General features: G+C 39.4%; 1 protein-coding gene across 3 annotated transcripts in view; it reads right to left on the minus strand.

Moving 5' to 3' along the window:
- LOC136883515 (kelch domain-containing protein 2) overlaps positions 1-12102 on the minus strand; it is an 82457-nt gene extending 70355 nt beyond the window's left edge. For all 3 annotated transcript variants that reach the window (XM_067155877.2, XM_067155878.2, XM_067155879.2), the window contains exons 1-3: positions 11659-12102; positions 11365-11456; positions 5700-5788 (exon numbers count right to left, since the gene is read on the minus strand). In XM_067155877.2, coding sequence (XP_067011978.2) covers positions 5700-5788; positions 11365-11456; positions 11659-11763 — 286 coding nt within the window. In that variant the 5' untranslated portion in view covers positions 11764-12102. The remainder of the gene's footprint in view (positions 1-5699; positions 5789-11364; positions 11457-11658) is intronic.
- Between the last annotated feature and the right edge of the window lie 643 nt (positions 12103-12745).

Raw genomic sequence — 12745 nt, forward strand, 5'->3', positions numbered from 1 at the left:
TACTTTTTTAAAATTTTGCTTTACGTTGCACCGACACAGATAGGTCTTATGGTGATGGTGCGAGAGGAAAGGCCTTAAGAGTGGGATGTAAGTGGCTGTGGCCTTAATTAAGGTGCAGCCCCAACATTTGCTTGGTGTAAAAATGGAAAACCACAGAAAACCATCTTCAGGGCTGCCAACACTGGAGTTCGAACTCACTCTCTCCCGGGTGCAAGCTCACAGCTGTGCGGTCCTAACCGCACGGCCAACTCGCCCGATGCCGACAATACTTTCCACTTTTAAAATCACTCAAACCATGAAAGGAACGTATATACACGGGTTATCTTACTGTATTTTATCGCGTAATTCCAACTTTTTCTTCTCGAAAAATTTTCTTGAAAACACTAGGGAGGGAATTATGCGAGTGGTGCTTCTAGGCATTCAGAAAGGAAGGGAAACGATGTATTAGGAAAAAGTTATATTTACGGTAATACCGATATGTGAAAAAAGTGGTACCTACCGGTATTTATTTTCAATTAACACAAAAGAATACCACGGATTCATTAGGCTACAATGAAGAGCATGAATGCATTGTTTCATTGTTTCTTTTCTCTCACCACTCTGCGGCCTCACTTTCGTCACTATCATCACTATTTTCAGGCTCAGGTAACACATCATCATCTTCACTTTCACTATTCCACAACATGTCGTCCTCGGAACCGTCAATGGCACAAGAAATTCCAGCTTTTTTAAAACTCTTCTTAATAATATCGACACTAATTTTCTCCCACGCCCGGATTATCCACTCGCACATCGTCGATATTGATGGCTTCCTTATCTTGCCTCCTGGAGTCAGCTGATGAGATCCCGCCGCCATCCATTCTGAATACAGGCGTCGAAGATGTTCTTTGAAAGGTTTGTTGACGCTGACATCTAAAGGTTGAAGAATGGACGTTAAACCTCCAGGGATGATGACAGGATGGGACTTCATCAGTTTCATTTTCTCTTTTACAGCTTCCACAAGGTGACCCCAGAAACTGTCTAGGACAAGAAGGGACTTCTTTTGTAATAATGCCCCTGTCGTCTTCCCCAGACTTTCTCCAACCAGTCCACCATCAAATCTGCTGTCATCCAGCCCTTTTCTTGAACTCGTACATGAATTCCATGTGGCGTACTCTCCTTTGGTAATGTCTTCCTTTTAAAGATGACATGCGGTGGAAGTTTATTGCCGTCTGCTGTAATGCACAACATCACTGTGCATCTTAGACTCTCTGCTCCAGTCATCTTCACAAGGACACTTTTTGAGCCAGTTGGAGCAACAGCAGTGTTGTGCGGCATATCAAAAAACACTGGCGCCTGGTTAGCGTTACCAACCTGAGAGAGTAAATAGTCATATTGCTGTCGCACTTTTATTACGTAACGATGGAACTCTATTACCTTATCCGTGTAGTCTCGAGGTAAACGCTGGCACAAAGATGTTCTCCTCCATAAACTGAGATTTTGCCATCTCATAAAACGAATCACCCAACCAATGCTTGCTTTAAAATCCTTTCTGTCAATGTTGAGCATGGCAGCTATCTCGCGAGCTTTGTTCTGAATCATTTCGTAAGAAACAGCACAACCATCATTCCGAAGTTCATTGACATAAGCAATTACACCATTATCAGTTTTGGGATATTTCCCTGTTTTAGGCCCACGGAAAGATTTTGAGCTTGCCTTTGCAGTCATAAGTTTATCTTTTTGTCTCCGCCAATACCGTATTGAATTAGGATCAACGGAGAAATGTCTTCCTGCAGCTTTCACTCCATTTGTATCGGCGTAAGATAACACATTTAATTTAAATTTTGCCGTGTAGTTTGAATATTTCGACATTATGACGACTTGTAACAAGCTGACCTAGAAACACGTCTGCAACTTCGCTGTTCAAATTTACAGTATGTTGTGACAATGGAAACATTTTTATGTCAAGCACCTCTGTGTTCATTAAGAAGATGTACAATATTAGAAGGATCCACCTTTCAATACTCCGTTGTAAGTTGAACTAAAAAGAAGTCACAACTTGTTTATTGGAACCGGTTTCGACACATTACAAGTGTCATCATCAGCCAAATAGTAAAATAGGGCAAGATATAAAGATCTTAAAAGAACTAATACATTGAACACAGGCAAAAAATTAACATTGATTCATATCGTAGCAATTCAGTTAATGTGTTCATTGTTGTCCATTATGAAGTCATTCGAAGGCCGCTCCAATAAGAACAAACCGGGAGAGGGAATTATGCGCGATATTTAATAAAATAATTTTTAATGATGAAAAATCGTAGGGGAGGGAAATATGTGAGGGGGAGCTTATGCGATAAAATACGGTATATGGAAGCCTAGAGGCAATTGTCACGATGGCATGCACCCATGGCAACATGCCTTGTGTGCAGTGGCGTATCCTGGAATCTCCACTGAGGCATGCAACTAGTAACCATGCAGTTAACACAATGTATTTTAAGTAAATTTCAATTCTACTCACCCTAATTACATGTAGGTGAACTCGAGCCAAACAGTTTTACGGTAAGTTTCTGGATTGAACGTGCGTACACAATTCTTCTTTCCTGTTTTTAAATTTATGAGGGTCTGCCTCTGTGGTGTAGTGGTTAGTGTGATTAGCTGCCACCCCCGGAGGCCCGGGTTCGCTTCCCGGCTCTGCCACGAAATTTGAAAAGTGGTACGAGGGCTGAAACGGGGTCCACTCAGCCTCGGGAGGTCAACTGAGTAGAGGTGGGTTCGATTCCCACCTCAGCCATCCTCGAAGTGGTTTTCCCTGGTTTCCCACTTATCCTCCAGGCAAATGCCGGGATGGTGCCTAACTTCAGGCCACGGCCGCTTCCTTCCCTCTTCCTTGTCTATCCCTTCCAATCTTCCCATCCCTCCACAAGGCCCCTGTTCAGCATAGCAGGTGAGGCAGCCTGGGCGAGGTACTGGTCATCCTCCCCAGTGGTATCCCCGACCCAGAGTCTGAAGCTCCAGGACACTGCCCTTGAGGCGGTAGAGGTGGGATCCCTCGCTGAGTCCGAGGGAAAAACCAACCCTGGAGGGTAAGCAGATTAAGAAGAAGAAGGAGAAGAAGAAGAATAAGATATTTATGAGGGAAGGTAGAGGTCTCCCGGCTTTAACTATTTGAAACTTTTCATCAAACGAACGGTCAGTAAATGGCTTTTCAAACTGATTTACAATTATATCCGTTTTAGACTCATCCATCGTTAATACCACATTTGCGCAAAATATAATAAAACACCGAAAAGGACGAATAGCACAGGAACAGCACACACAGAATGAACTCACTAATCAGCAAAACACACAATGAATTAACTCATTAGTTAGCCACAACTCAAGCACGGGAGGTAAGTCACCCCAGTGGCACTGGTCAGTTTCGTCATGTTGGGTTCTTGCTGGGGGGTAATCTGTGGGTCCCGTTCGCTGTAAACATGCCGACTTTCTCCAAGTTGCTAAAAGATAGCAGAGGGTAGCACGGGTATGGGGTGACAAATTCTGACCAAGTTTCAATTGCAGCGACATCGTTCGGAGTGTTTCAGAACTATGTCTGCCACTGAATGCAATTTTAAGATTGAATGCCTTACATCCTTAACTCCTCCATTTGCTGCCTCTTTCTTCCTAGAATGGAGTAGACGGCGAGACTACACCAGCACCACACGTAGTCAAGCAACGGAACTAGTAGAGTTGCGCGGACCTTTTGAACTTCTGAGAGATGAAATCGTTAATATTTGACTTGAAACAACCTAAAATCGTACATCAGACAGTTCTTTGTGTTATCATAACGCATGCAACGAATGCCTTGCATTCAAAGAGAATACGCCCCTGCTTGTCTGACAACAAAACGTTTCAACATTTATACGCAGATTCATTATCTGATGTGCCATATGGGTGATAGCCCTGAGGATTCTCGTAGTTTCTCAGTTGACAGTATGTGACAGCCAACAGTATATGATGGGCTATAAGGATTTTCGCTTTTATACACCTCGTATTTCGTTGATCATTGACAACAGCGTACCGTACATGAAAAGCACAAATAAGATATTCCTGCTACAATATTCTTAGACAGACTATTAAATGGAGCCACAAACGGTACAGCTTTGAAAGGTTATCACACAGTACAGACTACTAAGCAACCTAGTGAGCAAATGTTACAAGTCTGAGGTCGATATCTTGAACACTTTTAGAATTACAGTAGTTTGAGTGCAGCAGTGTCATTTCTTTCTTGGACGATTGAACTCTCCAGTCTACATGGGGTAGCGGCCTCCGTTCCGGGCCTGTCGTCAATGTGTTAAGAGGAAGTAGAATTGGACAACCATCTGCAGGAACATGAACAGGAACGTCTAATAGAATAAACAGGTCAGCACTGGAGGATAGACAGCAGAAAAGGCGATAAAGGATATATATGAAAACATAAAAAGAAAAGTAGAGGCACAATAGGTGAGTGGCTTTTCACCAAGGCAGCAACAGTTCAAATCCCACAGAATGCATGCGAGACTTTTTAAGTAGAAAGTCCCATCCCTGTCATTCGGATTGCACATAAAACTGAAGATCCCGTTGCTATGATCTCGATATCAACAGTTGCATAGAACTATAAGCTTGCTTGCCTGCTTTTTACAAAAGGACAATCTCCACATCATCAAATAGACTTACTCTTCCCTCATCAATCTCAATTCTCTTTCATTAATTTCTCTTCAGCCAGCCCTCAACAAGTGCATTTCTGCTTCCCAGATTCATCACAGCATTCACTGAGGAAAGGATTGGAAATGTATTGTGGCCTGGTGGCCAACATGCTCCCACCACCGAAGCCAGTTTATGCATAAGTCAATTAAATTTTTTAAATGTTCTTTTACAATTTGCTTTACGTCGCACTACCAAAGATAGATCTTATGGTGACGATGGGATAGGAAAGGGCTAGGAGTGGGAAGGAAGCGACCGTGGTCTTCCCTAGCATTTGCCTGGTGTCAAAATGGGAAACCATGGGAAATCATCTTTAGCGTTCCCTACAGTGGGGTTTGAACTCACTATCTCCCAAATGCAAGCTCACAGATACGTGACCCTAATCGCACGGCCAACTTGCTCTGGTTCATCGAATGAGTTAATTTCTAACTTAGTCTTTATCTCCTCATTCCAAGTACCTTCCTGCCATTGCTCCTACCTGTTTGTACCAGCGATCATTCTCGCTATTTTCATGTCTGTTACTTGTAAATTATTAATAAGATATCCTGAGTCCACCCAGTAAAGCAAAGTTGGTCTGAAAACAGACCAGTGTAAAAGTAGTTTCGTCCAGGAGCTGACTTCTTTCTTACTGAATAGTGTTGATAGCAACTGCAAACTCACTGCATTAGTGTTGCTACACCTTGATTCTATCTCACTATACTACCATCCTAAATACGGTACTTGAAATGATCTACCGGTTCCAGTTTTGCATTCCCAGCCTGACATTCAATTCTCTTTGTAGTGCAAATTTTTAAAAAATAAAATAAAATAACATCCAATCTTAATTCTTGGAAGCTGATAAGTGAAAATTCCTCTATAAAGAAGCAAGTTGGATAATAAAATGTTATAAATGAAAGTTTTCAGGTACACACTGTGCATGAACATAACTATTCACTTTTAAAATTTTTTTTGCATGACTGATTAAATTATGTTAAATGTGTATTTGATTAGAAACTGACCTCCAAAAACATATAAATTATCTTCTAGTAAAACTGCACAGGAGCCAGAATTTCTGGGTGGTATATCACCTTTTGTTAATATTCTCTCCCTGCAACAGAATATGCAATCACATTACTGATAAGAAGCACGAGATATGCAGCACCTTTTACTGCAGACATGAAAATTAAAATAACTAATACCAAAGTACAGGTTTTTGTGCAACATTTTAAGCACTGGTAATATTTCACTTTCCAACATCCTGCTCAAATTCAATACAATTCCATACAGTTCATTGTAAATATTGTACTTAGAAAAATGATATATTTTACCTTGAAATATTTGTAACTGGGATTTTAACAATATTCATATACATTTTGATAAGTATACAACTGAACATTTGTATGCAATTGTTCTATTTGGTGGTGGTGGTGATAACTGTTTTAAGGGAAGTGCAACTTGGAAACCATCCCCTCTTACATGAATCAGATGAAAAACTGGAAGAGTTTCTTTCGACTGTTCAATGAATAAAGGTCTTGGCAATTAAAAAAAAAAAAGGCAAGGCCTATGAAGGGCGTTAAAATGAGACTCTCAGGCCATGCAAATATAAAGCCAGGACACACAAGCATTGAAACATGCACCCAATGCACATCCTTTTCAACAGATGTTGGGTATCTGTTCATATGAATGTTGCTTTACGCGTGTTTGCCACTTTCAAGCTGGACGTCAAACATGTCAAACTATCTCACCTTATACTGCGAATTATTAAGTGAATTGTTTAAAAGGGTTCACACCCAATTAACAGTCAACAATATATGTGAGAGTAAAGGAGGTGAGATGTTTCTCTTCTTTGTTCATTTGAGAATAGGAAATCTCACTTTTACAGTTAGACTATGTATTACTTATGATTATACTTTGTAGTATAAGTAAGAAAGGGCAAGAATATCAACATGTATGAAGAAGTACTGGGAGGACTGCAAGGCTCAGACAGTTCTACCAAGAAATCGACAAACCAAAGGGTTGATTAACCCAATCGCATCATTTGACGACCCTAGCTCGCAAAAGTTATTCGTGGTAAATGAATCCCATGATGAGCTCAGCTTGCAGCGATGCACTGCTGTATATCAATACATGTAGCTCAGTTACTAACTCACAGATGCCACTTGTTTGCATTCTGAGCTGAAGTTTAGACATGTGGCTTTGATTATTTCCCATGCTCTGCACTCAGGTTATCACACACTTTTGGAACAAAAGATAAAAGAATCTTATTTCGCTCATGTCAGTTGCAATCACGGCATCAAGCAAATGTGTTGATGAAGATGGAATACGAAAGCTAATAGTGTTCTAAAGAATGATTATGAAGACAGTGATGTTTGTGATGACGAAATAGATCCTGAAGGTCTTGGTTCGAGTTCGAGAGATGCGTGTAATAGTGCTGATGACACGGAAAGTGATACAAATGACAACGTTGGGCCAATTCTTTCGAAACAAGTTCGCACCTCGGCGCAGACTAACTTGAATGCCTGGAACTAGACAAAAAGTGACAATATCCCTGTTGTACATACGTTTAGTGAATACAGCGAAGATAGTGAGAACTTAGTGAAAAAGTTACTGTGCAGACGACTGCCGTAGTGTGGGATTTCAATGTGTTTTCACAGTGACCTGCTACGGTATTTAAATAGGATGCGACCACCCCATAAGCCCCATTAAACTTTCACCGGGGTGATCCTGACCACTTATGGTTCCAATCTGTAGCTAGCTTCAGGTAGTTTCCGTCCCCAAATTTAGATGGCGCTGGAGGTCGTTCATAACGCGTAAATAGTTGTAAGAAGGTTCTGTACATGGCAGGCAAGTAGGCATGAAATGAGCGATATTAATAATTAAAGGCAGTTTGTCTTGAAGTGAAGTATTTCAAGTCTAACGTCAATCAGCGGGCCCTTCTAACAAAGAATTAGTCGTATCACGTCAAGTATTATGGAGATAATATTGCTGGATTGCACTGAATCCGACTTTACCCAATCGATTAACCTTGTTCGAACTTGTATTGATTTTAAGCAATAGTTCCTATGATGCTACAGTAGTTGTGTTGTTTGAATTCCAAGTGCCCATGTGCTTGTGCTGTAAATCTTTGTTCCTTGTGCTTGTTTATTAGAAATATATCTTTGCCAGTCCTCCTGGAATCCTGTATTTCCTGTTTGAGTACACCTCAGGGGCTGAAAGCTGAATGGTTCTATTAATGTAGTTCTATATATTTCCTGTCTCAGTGCATTTAATTCTGTTTTATTTTCATGTGGTATTTGGATATTGATGTGATACCCCATTCTCTTGTATATGGTGTGCTCTGCTGTCTTGCTTTTGAAGGGATTTCTTATTTGTTATAATATGAGCTTTGTGTTAATGAGTCAATCATTCATTTGAAGTTAAAGCTGTTTTGAGGTGTGAGGTTATGTTCTAAGTAACATAGTATGCCATACAACAACCTAGTACGTACTTGTAAATAAAAATATATGAATTACAATGTATTGGGCATGAAAGTAATAGACTGCATTATTATCGCCGGGGTGGGGGCAGGGGAAAGAAGGGGGGATCTGTAAGCATAACTGGATGTGCGTCACTGCGCCGGATGTCACTTCTCTGTGCTATCTGTTGATAACAGCAGTAAGGTATTGCACAAAATGCACACTGTGCGCTATCTCTGATCGGGGACTGAAACTACTAGCACCTAGTGGCTTGGTACCAAAATTTATCATTGAGTTACATTCTATTCTATCCTCTTTGATCCTGACACCTCTCACGCACAACATTACATGACAGTCAAGCTAAACATTTAAACTCTGATGTAACTGACGTAATTATACTAACATTAATGAGGATTTATCATTTAAATAAACAGTTTTACAGTATAATGGCCTACACTTTAATTTGGAGCACCCAGTGACTTAAATATGTATTAATATTATGTAAATAGCACATATTTAGGTTATGTTAGCCAGGCGGTCTGTAAAAACGGCAGGGCGGTGCGCCCAGTAGAAAGGTCCTAGGGAGAACACTGTATTATGAAATTATCAAAATGCCAAGTCAGGTGTGGGATATGACACAGAGGTGAGATCTCGCATACTGTGCTTTAAAATTTAAAAAATTAAAACCTTTATTGACCAAAAAAAACAAAAAACAGATAATTTTGTGTGGCTATTTCTAGCCGGGTGCAGCCCTTATAAGGCAGACCCTCCGATGAGGGTGGGCGGAATCTGCCGTGTAGGTAACTGCGTGTTATTGTGGTGGAGGATAGTGTTGTGTGTGGTGTGTGAGTTGCAGGGATGTTGGGGACAGCACAAACACCTAGCCCCCGAGCCTTTGGAATTAACCAAAGGAAGTTAAAATCCCTGACCAGGCCGGGAATCGAACCCGGGACCCTCTGAACCGAAGGCCAGTACGCTGACCATTCAGCCGAGTCAGACAAAAAATAGATTAGTGGACAAAACAAAATAGATCTTATGTCAAACTAAATTACAATAATAATTTATAATTCATAAAAACATATTTTATACCAGAAAACCAGCTGGAACACAATTTTTGTTTTTTTTAAGAATGACCCATTAAAGCTGCAGTCAAGGTTGTATACTCTTAAGACTGCAGTGAAGTAATGAAAAATGCTGCATAAAAAATCAACTGACTGTCATGATGATAGAATAAGACTATTTTACAGCTACAGTTAGTGTGGAAAGGAAAATTGCTTACATAAAAAGACATAATATATAAGTAATAATAATAATAATAACGTAAATGTTTCCACCTTTTCAATACAATATATTGTATATATTGTATATATTGTATATATTGTATTGTATTTATTGTATTTTCAATATTGTATTGTATTTTCAATACAATATATTGTATTGAAAAGGTGGAAACATTTACGTTATTATTATTATTACTTATATATTATTCTCAGTTCAATACGGACCAAAAACATGAAATTCATAACCATCAATAAAAAGACATACTGTACCAAAGAAAAATCTATAAGTTGGCTCAAAACCAGGAAAATTGAGCTCAATAGGAATAAACAATGGGCAGTTACCCGGTACACTGAAAATGTCCTTCAGCAAGAATGGACTAATACTTCAAAATGAAAGAGCAAAAATATTTAACTTATTTTAAGATTGATTTTGTTAATCCTTAGTACTTGTAGTAGTATTATTATATTAAGGGTACATATTATTTTGTATTATATTTGTGTGCCAACAATGTGTGCTTTTTGGGAAAAAACTTTTATTACATCCAGGCCCTACGATGCTTATCTTTGTCAAAAGCTATATCAGATAGCATTTGCCTGGTGTAAAAATGGGAAACCACGGAAAACCATCTTCAGGGCTGCCGACAGTGGGGTTCGAACCCACTATCTCCCGATTACTGGATACTGGCTGCACTTACGCGACTGCAGCTATCGAGCTCGGTTGCAGTAAATTTAAACCTTATTCTCACAGATACTCCACTCTGTGCAATTATTTTCTCACCTCCGTGAACATACCATTTTTAAAAGTGGTTGTATAAAAAACTGTACCGATCAGTGATATGCATAATGAAACATAACACACTTGACGGCTTAGTGTGAGAGGAGAGAGCAACATAAAGAAAAGACAAGGACAGAAATTAAAACACACGAGGACGGTTATACTTTAGCAATGGTGTCATGTTGGATTCCTAACCTCTTCTTCCCATCCCTATTAGTAAAAGTTTTACCCAAATGGACAAAAAAAATCTCCACATCTTCATCCACTGCTGTTTTTGCTCTTCAGCCATTACGACCGTTTCTCCTTTTTCCCCGTCTTCCTGACTTTACCCACCTTTCGTCTTATCCAACACTTCCTACACTAAGACTGAAGATCTGTCAAGATTGCCCCTCCTGATGAAGCTGGGAAGCAGAAATGAGCTCATCAGAAATCGAGAAGAAATAGATGTATAAGAACTAGGACTGATAAGGAAATATTACCCACATATTTGAAAACTGTGTATGAAGATGTGAAGATTCTTCTTGTCTCCTCTTTTTGTAGCTCCTTCTTCCCACACTGGCCTGTCATTGTGTTTATTGTATTGTGTGTCCTCTCTCATGTTCTCAACTTTCTAATAAGCGCTTGACTTCACTTTTCAATACTTTCTGTCTTCTTTGAGTACTTTCATAAAATTACAATGGACAGACCTAAACTATTGGATGGTAATTGCCAGCGGCGTTCATCAGAACTTCTTATCTTGACCAACAGAGATATTTCAATGCACACAAACTTAAAAACAAACCTGAATGAAGGCTAACCACTTCTGCAGAGTGAATACTGATAAATTAATATGCAGACACATGCACTTAAATGAATGTGAGTGAATGGAGGCCGATAATTTGATATTTCATATGAATTCACAATCATAGTTTTGATGACTTATCCAGCATTCATCACAAAAGTGAACTGGTATACTCACTGACTGTCAATCTTACCTTGCAATGTAGCCCTGCTGACTCTCTTGACGTATACTTTCTACACTCTACAACTTCATTAACTTTGACATAACCAGAATGAATATCAGAGAAACACACTGATGCTCCAAGAAACTTAACCTCAAAGTATGCTTCTCTTCACAAGTAATAACGTGGAACTCTCATAAATATAAAAAGCTATATTTTTCTGCTACACTCACCATACTTCAGTTATGCGATCATACACCCATATTTCGTCGGTGTCATGATACTGACTCACTATAGGAGAAGTGGATGTCTCTTGAACATGCTCCTATAATGAAACGTAAAGAGAAGTGCCGCTATCAAAGAGAGCATTGAAAACTGAGATGTAATTTCGATAAAGATCTAACTAACAAGCTGCAACTTAATGAGATACAACAAACATGAAGAACATGAAAGATGCGAGGTGAAGCAACTACCTGTAACTTTGTCAGAGAAAGTACTAAATTAGTAAAAGAATGTGTCATATTTACCACATAACCTCCCCATATAATTACACATTCCTGGTATGCAACAGCTATGTGACCACTTCTGCGATAAATTTTATCACGCATAGTAATAATAGGTTCATCTGGCATCTTGGAAGCATTCACGCTTCACTTAAACTATTCTAAATAAATACTCATCGAGCTTGCATCACGACAACCACTTGATATTTAAAGGAATACTGCCTGATATTATGTTAAACATTGCGAATTTAGGATCTATCACGTTGGCATATTTCACCACATCACAGCGCAATATGACAATTTTTCCGCCATTTTCATGCGAAATCTTATCGATATCGGTAGAGAAACGACACCTGAATGACGAAATCGAATCAAAGTGTATCGAAAACTTTACAGATAGTATCAACAACTATTTACTGAATTCGGTATCAAGACGTTGCCTCCGATCAAGACCGACTATTCCGCACGGCTTTACTTCTAAATTGACGTTTCGTAAAACAACTGAGCATCGCCTTGCCTCTGTTGCCAGCGCGCTACAGCTGCAAGAACAGCTGATGCAATACGACCGCGGTAAACAGCCCTCGTAAAATGTAATACCGTACTCAGAAAAGCTAATGAATCTGGATTGAAAACAAATTCACAAAGCACTTTCTAGCAACATCAGACAGTAAAAAAGAGAATATATTAAGAATAAAAAAGAATAAGGAAATAACACATCACTCACCGCTAATGGCTGGCAAAGGAAGGAGGTTAAGGCCTATAAAGGGAACACTCCACTGATCTCAGGGTAACTTTCTTGCCACTTATCTTTTCCGAAGTATACTGAGACGTGCTAAATACGCACGAAGTATACTAACCAATACACGGACGTAAATAAAACTACAGCTATAGTCTTATGCACTGAAGTATTAAAGCTGTATTGTACTAACTTATGCTATGCTAAACTGTAAATTACACTATACTGTACTATACTAGAAAGATAAAGACTAATATGAAAAAGACAAATTACTGTAGAAAAATGCCAAAGATCGCCACCTGTATCGAATACCATACACGCTGAGCGAGATACGTTAACCACGTGGTGAATGTAAATTTAGAATCGAGATAGCAC

The sequence above is a fragment of the Anabrus simplex genome, chromosome 11 (assembly GCF_040414725.1).
Source record: "Anabrus simplex isolate iqAnaSimp1 chromosome 11, ASM4041472v1, whole genome shotgun sequence".
Lineage (NCBI taxonomy): Eukaryota > Metazoa > Arthropoda > Insecta > Orthoptera > Tettigoniidae > Anabrus > Anabrus simplex.